This window comes from Hyperoodon ampullatus (genome assembly GCF_949752795.1).
Source record: "Hyperoodon ampullatus genome assembly, chromosome: 1".
In the NCBI taxonomy this organism is placed as follows: Eukaryota; Metazoa; Chordata; class Mammalia; order Artiodactyla; family Ziphiidae; genus Hyperoodon; species Hyperoodon ampullatus.
The window spans coordinates 81,402,615-81,414,563 of NC_136914.1; the positions used below are offsets into that span (position 1 = coordinate 81,402,615).

The window sequence follows — 11,949 nt, forward strand, 5'->3', positions numbered from 1 at the left end:
CCTCTTTTCTTTTTCCTATGGGTGGTTGTTTTGTGTTTTGCTTTAACAGAGGAGGAGGAGGTTTGGAAAGAATTGAGGAAGCCTCAGAAGCATTCAGGCCATACAACTATATAGCACAAACGTGCAAAGAAAAATGAAGGAATGCCTGTTCATTAGCCATCTGCCACTTCACCAATGCCAGGAAATTCCGGGCTGCCGTTTCTTATAATGTGAATAATTCACATGATTGTGTTGGAGACTTCCAGCTATGGAGAGCCATTGGCATATTTGAAAATTAGTGTTCCCGAGTTATATTGTGAGACAGAAAACCCAGTGAATTCTTCCAACTTTCACCCGTTACAGGAATCTCAGAGAACCACATTATGTTCGTATATGCATGGGGGAGGAAGGATTGGCATGTTACTGATATTGAAAAGAATTTGTTGTTTGTTTGTGACCCTTACCTATCATGTGACATTTTATGTACAGGTTCTTTATAAATCTCCGACTACTCAGCTAAACTTAGCTGGCCACTTAAGAAGGGTAATGGCATAATTGCTTAATCTGTGTCTTTTCAGGAAACTGAAATAGATTTTTTTAAATATTTCCCTCATACCAAAACTTTACAAAAATCATTTCGAAATCTAATGACATGTAAATTGAATTAGTCCCTTCAAATATTTACTCTAAAAGTAAATAGACAATTCCTGAAGAATTCCTTGGATAATTGCTCATTTTCCACTAAGAACAAAATCTACATTCAATTAATAAACTGCCTTAGTTTTCTCTTTCAGTAGATGGACCTACAATGAAAAAGTAAAAAAATAATAATAGTAAATAAATATAAGGCCATCCTTCCACTAGTAGCTCTAAGCATGGAGTACATGCAATTTCACATAACAACAAAGAACATTTGAGAACAATGAACGTATATATAGCTTTGGCTTCCCCTCTTCTAGGACTTGAATGAGATACTTCACTTCTCTTCATTTTGGTTATCCCTCTGTACATCTGTTTCCTCATCTCTACAAAACAGAAGAGCAACCTGCTCCTCATAGAGGTTGCAAGAAATAAACCTGATCAAGTAATCAAACATTTGAGTGTGTCTTGTATGCTCTGCTGTCTAGTTAACACAAAACACAGTGGAAACAACTGCCTATGATTCTGTGTTAAATAACATACAATAGATCCAACATGTATTCATGGACTCGAGATGCATATTCACAGGAGGTAAAATCACTGAGAATGCCTAGGAAGGGTTTCCTGGAAGTGTTATCCTATATCTCAGCTTCAAGGATGGGCAGGAAAACAGGACGACTAGCCCATGAAGAGGGGATGGATTTCCAGGTTAAGATACTCAGACAGCATCATTTGGGAAGCAGTTAGAAATGCAAATTCTCCAGTCCCTTCCCAGACCTACAGACACTGGAGGAGGGGGAGAGCGATCTATCTGTGTTGTGACCAGCATTCTAGTTAATTCTGATGCATGCTCAAGTTTAGGGACCAATGCTATGGCTTTGCTCGTTCTCACCTCCTCTGTTCCACAACCACGTGTCCCCTTCACCTGACTAATGCCGACACTTTTACAACTATAAATTCAAACTTCATTTCCTCCAGAAAGTCTTGCTCAACCTGTACTGAACTCTCGTCCCACCCCCAGCCCCAGGTCAGGTACTCTGACCCTGTGCCATACTTTCCTTATCGAGGTAGTAATAACATTTTATCATTATTGCTTGTTTAATCGTCCTCCCTGATAACCTGCGCTGGCTCCGTAAAGGCACGGACTCTGTCTATTCTGTTCGCATCACTTCATCCTAGTGTCTTGCACCCCAGTAAGGCACTTGGCTAATATTTGCTGAATGAGTAAATAATTTAAAGAATTAACCTGTGAAACGAAGGTATAAAGGAAAGGTATAAAGTATTATAAATTGGGAATATGATATATATATACGTAAAACTAACAGATGCATTTAAAGTACTGGTGTAGCAACACAACTGAATTCAATTTGTCTTTGAAAAGAACTTGACGAATGGATTTGAGTTTTGAAAACCTTTGCACTGAAAATTTTCACTAACACTTTCAAATGTGTTGATGCCCCAGCATATTCACCTGATAAGGCAGTACTTGCTTACTTTTTTATTGTCATTCTTTTTTTCTCCATGACCAGAGTCTCTGCCTCAGGCTTTCGGAGCAATATAGCCCACAGAGGCTGACAGACAAAGCAGGCTCTTTCCATTTTGGGAGGGGAGGGGGGGAGGAGACTTACAGCTAAGACTTAGGGATGATTTTGGAAAGCGTTAAGTCTTCACTGTATGATAAAGAAAACGTCTTGGGCTGAGTCAGAACACCTGGATTCCAGCCCTGGCTTCTTTCCTTCCTTCCTTCCTTCCTTCATTCATTCATTCATTCATTCAAATGTTTTTAAGCATCTGCTCTGTTCCGGGTCCTGTGCTTGGATCTGAGCTTGGACAGTGACCAGGACACACACACAGGCCCTCCCTCACCAAACCTAACGTTCTGCTCCTGGACTACGGGCTACGGCCCTTCCTGATTCCCGCAGGCTCCTGAACCTGAAGCTTCCCCATCTGCAAAGGGAGGGCTGAATTATAAGAGGACCACTGAGTCCCCTCTGACGCTAACATGACGTGACTAAGAACAACACAATTACTCTCAGGAGTCAGTTAGCCAAAGTCGTTCTTCTCAGGGCCTGCTCACCCTAGATCCAGAGAGCTGAGAAACCAGGCCCCGGAGCGTGAGGACCAAGTGCAAGTGTAGACCTTGCCAGAAGCAGCAAAGCGGGGTCCACTGCAGTGGAGAGACAGCTTTCACACAGTGGGAAGCGTCCTAGACAGAGTAAAGAACCCCCTTAAGACCTGGCTAGGCTGACTCAGTATCCTTGCCTGCTAAATAAGCTTTGAGGAGATCGTCAGCCTTAATGCTACAAGGTTCTACCTCCTCATTCCAGCATGTGTTTCCCCCGCACCACCAAGCAACTAACTCAATTCCTACACTACCTGGAGAGAGCATCCGATCCCACAAGTTAAGGGCTCAGACCCAAAGACTCCCCACCGCACTCCCCGGCCCCCCATCCGTCAGATGCCAATGCTAAGTCCAGGTTGTCACCTGTACTTCTGATCAACTGGCTATAGATTGAAGGTCCAATGACCCCCTCCTTGAGTTCAATTAATTTGCTAGAGTGGCTCACAGAACTCAGGGAAACATTCTGCTTACTAGATCACCAGTGGATTACAAAAGGACACAACTCAGGAACAGACAGATGGGAGAGGTGCACAGGGCAAGGGATGGGGAAAGGGGTGGGGTTTCCGTGCCCTCTGGGTGCGCTACTCTCCACACATCTCTACGCGGTCACCAACCCAGAAACTCATCAAGTCTTGTTATTCAAATTTTAAAAGCGCTTAATCTGCGGCCCTCCTCCTGCCTCCTCCCCTTCCCTCAGGGAAGAGGTGGCTGGGTGCGGCTGAAAGTTTCAACCCTCTACTCCCACCCTCCTTCAGGTGACCAGCCCCATCCTGAGGGTATCAGGGGCACCGCCCTAAGTCCCCTCATTAGCAAAAGCTCAAAGGGGGCTCCTCACAAAGAAAAGACACTCCTATCCTTTAGGAAATCCCAAGGGTCTGAGGAACTTTGCATCACGAACTGAGGACAGAGACTAAATATATTTCTTATTACACATATATTATACGTATCATATATATTATTATTTATATTATATGTATTTCTAATTATATTCTACTTCAACATCACATTCACCGGTGAACAATGAGAAGATGAACAATGACCAGTTCAACCCTGGATAATCAAACAGGATGTCAATGGGATGATTACACTAATCCTAGGGGAAAACTGTCCAAACTTTGTGACTGTAGCTACAGATCCACCGGCTAAAGAAAAACCAGTTGGTGAATTTTTCAAAATTCTTCCCAAAGAAACTGCCACATTCTACCCTTATAAAGATTAACGGTTGCTTTCTTTTTTTCCTTTTCTCATTCGTTGCCTAATTTTGGTAGCTAATGGCTCAGCCCCACATATCCCCTGCACCCCGAGAGAGCTCCCTGCCAGGCTCACTGGTCCCTACTCCTCCCCTGGGACCTTGGCGCTGCCCAACTTGCTTCCTCAACCTCGTGCCCATGACACCGCAGCCTCAGCAGCCTGGGCTCAGGAGCAATATAAGTCAGGGGACACCTCAGGCAACGGCAGAGAACCCGAAAGGAAAATTCTGGAGCAGCCAGCAACTTTGTCCCATCTGAGAGCTATGACAGGTAGTATTTGGTTAAGGACAAAGTAATAATAATACATTTTTTTAGCATGTACTACATGCCAAACACTGCGCAAGGCACCCTTATATTTTTATCTCATGTAATTGTCACAACGATGCCAATGAGGCAACTCTGCCATATTTTCTCCACAACACAGATGAGGAAAGTGGTTCAAAGATTTCTTTGCCCTCTGTACAATAGGCACTTTCTTAGTGGTTGGAATGCAGTTATACCCAGGGGTGTACAAACAAAATGGGGGGAGGGGAGAGTCGGGGAGAGCTGGCAGCTGTTTGGGATCCTGAGATGAACAAACACAAGAAGGCAGGAAACTTGGGGCACTGCAAAGGAGGGATAGAAGGTCCCTGAGTTCAACAAGTTTGGCACAAGGATCCTCAAGGTGAGATGACTGGGCACGGGAACTCAGTTTGCCTGGGGTATCCACCACCCTCTACCAACCTTCCCTCCCCAAAAAGTCCCCTGGGCGGATTCCGTTTCTTTTCTCCCTTACAAAGAAAGCTGTGTCAATAACTGGCAGAGGAAAGCAGAGTTTCCATTATAATGGGCACCCATCCCTAAACCCACCTAGAACAGACCGAAACCTCAGCTTTGCCAAAGTATCTTTACTTTATTAGATTCCCCACTAAAATACCAGAGCAGTGCTTCTTTCCACGAAGTGCCACTTATTTGAGGAGTTCTTTTTCTCCATAGGGTATTTTACTATTTTGAGCAGTGTTACACTTGGCTGCCCACAAACAAGCGCAGATGAGTCACGGAAGAGGAAATGCAGGACCATAATCCCTTATCTGAAAACCTGGAGGTCAGATGTACCTCGAAATTCAGACTTTGTAATTCTAGAAAGGTAACAATGCATTTAGCACACATTATGTAACACTCAGAAATCAAACTCATTAATATTACTGCAGCCAAAACTTAGCAATATTCACACTGGTTCAGGTTAGGTTTCACCCACCAACGAAGTATGCAAAAAGCCTCAAAAATCTTCTGGTTTTCAGAGTTTTTCAGATTTCAGAATTGTCCGTAAAGGATTACAGGCATGTGCAAATGGCTCAAATATTATACTAGAAGAAAATAGTCAACCTATTAGTAATCAAAGACATACACATTTAAACGATCAAGGTATAAATTTTTGCCTTACAATTTAGCAAATATGTTTTTCAGGGAAAATGCCAATGGTATGAAAAGTGAGTCTTTCGACCACTGCTGTGAGAATATAAACTGGAACAACCTTCAGGTCACTAAGATTGGTGGCATCAATGGCCTCAAACATGAATACCTTTGACCCCAACATTGCCTTTTCAGGAACCCATTTTCTATGGAAGTCACCGATATCCAGACAAAGCTTTGCATAGATGTTCACTAAACAATGAGTTTTAAAATTCGTTTAAAAATAATTAGGGGGGCTTCCCTGGTGGCGCAGTGGTTGAGAGTCCGCCTGTCGATGCAGGGGACACGGGTTCGTGACCCGGTCCGGGAAGATCCCACATGCCGCGGAGCGGCTGGGCCCGTGAGCCGTGGCCGCTGAGCCTGCGCGTCCGGAGCCTGTGCTCCGCAACGGGAGAGGCCACAACAGTGAGAGGCCCTCGTACCGCAAAAAAAAAAAAAAAAAATTAGCAAAAACTAAAATCTAAAATGGAAGCACAGTGAGGTAGAAGACAGAGAACCATGTAATGGAATATTATGCAGCCACTTCGTGAGTGTATAGGGAAATGGAGAAACTTTAAGTATAACATTAGGTAAAAAATGCCAGGTAAAAAAGTATCTTTGCATTATGATCCCCTCCAAGTAGAAAATACATACAAAGAAGACCAGAATGAAATAAGCTGATAGTGACAAGTGTCTTGGAGTAATGAGATCAGTGTTATTCTCTCTCTTTCCCCCAAAACTTTAGATCTTTTGGGGAATTATCCAGAAATACCAAGAGCACTGTATTTTAGCTGAGGAGAAATGGGAAAAAAAGGTTTGGCTACTTAACTCCCAGTCAATGGTAGCAAACTCATGAATCTGAGGTGTCACTCCAGACTTTATATATTTACAATGAACCTATGACTGCAAAACCATCACCACTTCCAGAATGAAAACATGTGTGGTCTACATTTATTAGACAGTTTGGTTGACATTATAAGTCTAGTCTAATGGGCACTTTGGGTAAGAAATACAGGAAAAAAGATACACAGGATAGAAGATATATACCACTCTGCCATTTGCCAAGACCTTTCAGAGACACCAGCTCATTTGCTCCTCACTAGCAGCCAGTAAGGCAGAAAAAGATAGGGGTTGGCACACACCCATTTTCCAGGCAAGAAAATGGAGGCAGAGAGAGCCACACTCCAGAAAGCAGCAGGCACACTTCAAGTCCAGGGTTCTGACTTAGAGCTTGGTGCTCTTTCTACTCTATCATGCCATTACCCTATTAATGATTCTTTATAAATATCTTACAGTAAAAAGAAATTCCTCACTCTAAAGAAAAACAAAATGATTTGGTAACAATAATAGGCCTCAGAATTGAATACATGTGAGTCAACGTCAAAATCCAACTTACACATGTAAGTGACTTTTTCAAGTTAACTTCTCAGAATTCAATGTCCTCATCTATACATGGAGGAATAAAACTATATAGCTGACAGGATGTTGTAAGAATTAAATGATCTGAGTACTTAGACCAGAGTCTGCCACAAAACAGGTATAATAAATACTGCATTCCTTCCTCCGAAAAGGGCCCACAGTGTACTAACTGCAGATTCCAATTTTAGCCAGACTCACTGTTCTCCCTGCTTTCAGCAGCCCACCAAATCTTTAGAACTTCCGAAGTAACTGCCCTAAAATTCTCAGAAACAACTCAACATAATAGTTTTAACCAATGACAATTTAAGTCATTTTTTTTGTCGGTTTCAAATTACAACTCTTTTGTCCCAATGTGTAATTAAACTTCAACATCAGAGACAATTCTTCAAAAAGTAACAATGAAAACTTTTTTCTCTATCACCTGGGGCTTTGGTCTCTCTCATTCAAATATGACTACTGAAACTCCCAAATAGTTTGTTTGATTTATTTGGGGGCAGGGGTGGGGTGGGGATGGGGAGACAGGAAAGGACAGGCACGCCTCGAATTTTGCATTTTCCCTTTAAATGAAATTTGGGCAAAGGGGTGCCTTCTCAAAACATTCTGTCCACTGACTAAGATTAATGTACATATACAGCTAGGCAGCTACCTGGCCAAAGGAGAACCCAGAATTTAATAAAGCTTATCGTTAGCATCTAAATGAGGAATCAGGAGGCTGGATGGAAGCCCACAGAGCCCCAGGAGAGGGCACCTCTCATTCCCCAGCCCCTGGTCCTTTTCAGCCCACTCCTTACTCAAAGGCCATGCCCACTGTCTGCAGGGAAACTAAGCCCTAAGTAACCAGAGAACTTAAAAGACATAAATAAGCCAAGATGTGGAAAATCATCCCTTCTGGTGCTGGTGGTATATAGTTTCGAATGCTGCTACTAAGACAGAAGCTTAATGAGATTCTTCTACTAGGCAGGAAGTCAGAGACATTGCCACTACCCACTGTGCACTTAACTGTCCTTCTTTTCTCTACTTCCCATCTTCTGATAACCCCATGTTTACAATATTATGATGTCCTAAACTCCCTATCTTAGAATCTCAACAAGACGGCTGAAGGTGATTTCTATTTTCTCTCTGGGGAGAAGTGCAGTATAGTGGAAAGAGAATGAACTTTGGAATCAAGCAGGCTGGGTTATCAAAGATAAAGATACACATAGACACACACACACACACACACACACACACACACACACACACACTCCCCTCCTAGTGATTCTGCTTCTCGGACTGAATGCTGACAGATACACTAGCTATGTGATGTTGGGCCAATTGTTTAATCTCTCTGGGCCTCAGGTGCCTCACTGGAAATAACTTCACAGAATTGAGAAATAAGTATAAAAATGAATATAAAGTGCCCAACTCAAAGCTTGACACATAGCAGGCACTCAACATTACTCCCCACCTTTCTCCCTACTTCCCTAAAACATTCCCTGCAAACATTAACACTGTCTTAGATTCCACAGGGACCAGATGTTGGCTGGTCAGGGCATCTTTTCTTCACAAAACAGGTCTCAAGTCACACTGGCACATTTGTACTCTGTACCCTTTCCTTTTTAGATACCTCATTCTTCTAAAGTGTTATACTGTGTAATTAAGAGTTTTGTCATCACATTCCAGTCCTGAAAGCTGTGTGTTGCTCAAAGATCCATCAAAACACAAACTCACTCTACAGATGATTTCTCCTGCTATGACTGATTACATGCATCATGTGCTGAATTTTTAAGTTTCCCTCCCAGGTCAAGCTCTTCAAATTCTGGAGCAACTGACTCTAGCCCTCTAAGTACTGTCTACAACCTGGGGTCCAATTTGAACCTGATGATGCATCTACCTGTCTCAGCAATGAAATGCACGGTGAAAACCAAAATCTCCTAACCAATAATACATGTCACTAGCGGCCATTTCCTCAGGGTGGATGGCTGAAGGAAATACAGATCTGCTAATAAAGACTCAGGAGACATATGTCCCCTTCCTAACGTATTCTGATTTCTACGAAAAAGTGAAGGCCAGAGTGATAAGCCATTTTAAAAGCTGTAAGCAAGTGGATTCTTCTTAGGAGTGAAGAGCATTATATGTGTTTTTATGGAGGAGATAGTTATGGTTGGAAGGCTTCCAGTTATTGCTTATTATTTGGACTGAAGAGGAGCTGCTCAAGCTTGGAAGAGCTTGCTGACGTAAGATTCCAGGCTCTAGTAACCCCAGCTGGACAAGAAGGTATATGTTTATTTTTTTTAAAAAACTACTGCTGTAAGGTGGCAATTAAGAGGGGGCTCGGTGGTAAGGAATCCCTGGTGTCTATAATTATAAAAACAAGAGTGTGAGAAAGGACTTCCGTAAAAGTTACACCTCCTCTTAGATTTCAATTAAAAACTGCTCCAAGTTCATCATTGGGGACAGCATTTTATCATCTCTGCTTGTGGCTTCCTGCTCTGACCACAGAAAGTTCCTTTTGTGGTGACAGGAATCAACTCAAAGAAGAAAAACAAAAAGGTAAGTTTACAAACGCGCCTTCCGTTTTTCCAAGCCTGATTTATCCAGGATATGTGGGAGGAAATCAGAAATCCCCAACCTGTTACAAGAATCCATCAACCACGAAAATAAATGAAAACTTGGAAAGGAAAGAAATTGTAACTCCTCAAGGTTTTAAAATTAAAAAAAAAAAAAAAAAAAGCGGGGAGGAAGGCGGCGACAGCGCACCCGGTGCCGGTGTCACGATCTTCCGCTCGCGGGGCCTTTGAGGACAAGGGCAGGAAAGGGGGTCCGCAGGGCTCCAGGTTGCTGGGCCCGGGCGGAAGGGCTCCCGAGGAAGGCAAGAGCCGGCCGGGTCCCTACACGCCAGACAGCTCAGAGGTGGGGACGGGGGGTAACAGGTCCTCGGAGGAGGGAAGGCGGGAGCCGAGCAGGCTGGGAGGGACGGGAGCCATCTCCACGCGCCGCGCCCGGCCCGGGCCACCCCCAGACAGCCAGTTGTTCAGCGCCGGGATCCCACGGCTGTGCCAGGACCAGGGCAGCTCGAGGAGCAGCGGGACTACAGTCCCGATCTCTCGCCTCCTCCTGCGCGCCCCGGCCGCTACAGGGCACTCACCCGGGGCCACGAGCGGCGAACTCACGGCGCCTCCCACGAAGACAGTAGCGGCGAGGACAGCGGACTCCAGGAGTCCCGGCGGAGCCATCGCCGCGGCCCTTCGCCCTCCTCCCCCGGGGCGCCGCGTCCCGGGATCCGGCACGAAGTGCAGCTCTGGAGCCCGCGCGCTGACAGACTGGCTGGGCTCAGCCCCCGCGCGCTGCGCACCCCGCCCCGCCAGGGACCCTCCCCTCAGGCCCCACCCACCTCCGCTCGGCCCTGCCTCTCCCAGCTTAGCCCCCGGCTCCGGCCGCACTGGCAGGAGGCACACCCAGTGACCCCGCCCCCGGGCCCGCCCACCTCAGCCTGGTCCAGCCTCTCCCCTTCGCCCCGGCTTCCTTTCCACGTCGGTCCGCAGCTCCCGCCTCCCGGATTAGGCCATGGCCCCGCCCCATACCCCGCCCACCGGGCGAGGCCCCTCCTGTCCGCTCGCTCGTTCTCTTTCCCAGACCCTCTGTACCGCAGCCGCCCACATAGTGCGGGAGCTCGGGGTCGGGGCAGGGTCGCCGGGGCTTGTCCTCCAGGGCGCTGGGACTAGGCGGGCGTGGGAAGAGGAAAAAGAGCAGGTCAGGGAGCTCTGGACGGGTGGACATGGCCAGCATTGGAATGGGCACGATCTTCTTCCTCTGTTGGCGTTATCTATTCAGCTGGCATTCCCCTAGGTGACTGGTCCGGGGAGGGGCGCTGCGCGGGATGTCAAGTTCCAATGTTTGAAAATGAGAAAAGCCAAATCATTTAAATTTCTTCCTATCTCCACTTCCATTTAAGCTGCTCCTATTGGGGGAAAAAACCTCTACATACCTCCAGGAACAAACTGCTTATTTAAAAAAATGCTGTGCCCACATTGCACCTTGCAAATACTTCTACGAAGTAACTCTTCAAGTGTCTGGTCACTTATTATCTCCTTGTATCGTCCCGCCAGCTCTGTGAGGTAAGTAGTATCCTTATTTCACAGGCTAGGGAGTAAACCCCCGATGGCCAGTCCACCGTGATAAATTGGGATTAGCTCTTCATTGTGTTTGCTCACCACTGTGCCCTCCCCGCCTAGCTCAATGACAGCATACACTAAGTAAGAGATCAGAAGTGGTTTTTGAAGTTGAATCATCATCACGAGCAGCAATTGGAGTCAGGGTCTTTCTATGAATAGTTCCCTCTTTACTGCTCTTTAGAGACTCCTTCTGAAATAAGGTGGTCAGGCCTTGAACAAATGTTCAAGAACACCAGCAAGAGGAGGGAGTGGGCATTCGAGGTTTTCACAGAACCAGGCTCTTCCTTAGCCTGTCAGCCTCAGATTTTCAAAGGAGGACTCTTTCATCTCCTCGCTGAGTTCTCTACACAGTCCACTAGACTCTTACAAACGTTTGCACTGATGTGGGAATTCCCAGAAGCTCAGGCCACTACAGATGGTTGGAGCCGAAGGATGGAGCCTCTGCCCTTTGAAGCCAAAGGAGGGCACTGTGTTTCCTTTGCACAGTTGTCTGCACATCCTCAGTCTGGCAGGTGAAGCAGTTTTATACCAACACAAATACAGAGTGGCTGCAGGGGAAAGAGATCCATATGGGTTTCTAACTAAAAAAAAAAAATGAAAGAGTCCTGGGCCTAGAAATTAAACACACACCTATAAAGCCAGGTCTGGTTTTAGAACTTAGAATGTAGCCAAATGATTGGACCAAGATATCTATTCAAAATGTAAAATATCGGGGCTTCCCTCGTGGCGCAGTGGTTGAGAGTCCGCCTGCCGATGCAGGGGACGCGGGTTCGTGCCCTGGTCCGGGAGGATCCCACATGCCGCGGAGCGGCTGGGCCCGTGAGCCATGGCCGCTGAGCCTGCGTGTCCGGGGCCTGTGCTCCGCAACGGGAGAGGCCACAACAGTGAGAGGCCCGCGTACCACAAAAAAAAAAAAAAAAAAAAAAAGACAGGGCCATTTTTCACGACCTATTTG

At 45.8% G+C, this 11,949-nt stretch overlaps 1 protein-coding gene across 1 annotated transcript in view; it reads right to left on the reverse strand.

The window, feature by feature from the left end:
- Positions 1 to 10,127, reverse strand: part of RELL1 (RELT like 1) — a gene marked incomplete at its 3' end in the record, with an annotated part of 48,618 nt that extends 38,491 nt beyond the window's left edge. The window contains exon 1 of the mRNA XM_079713252.1: positions 9,968 to 10,127. Coding sequence (XP_079569378.1) covers positions 9,968 to 10,055 — 88 coding nt within the window. The 5' untranslated portion in view covers positions 10,056 to 10,127. The remainder of the gene's footprint in view (positions 1 to 9,967) is intronic.
- Positions 10,128 to 11,949: the final 1,822 nt, after the last annotated feature.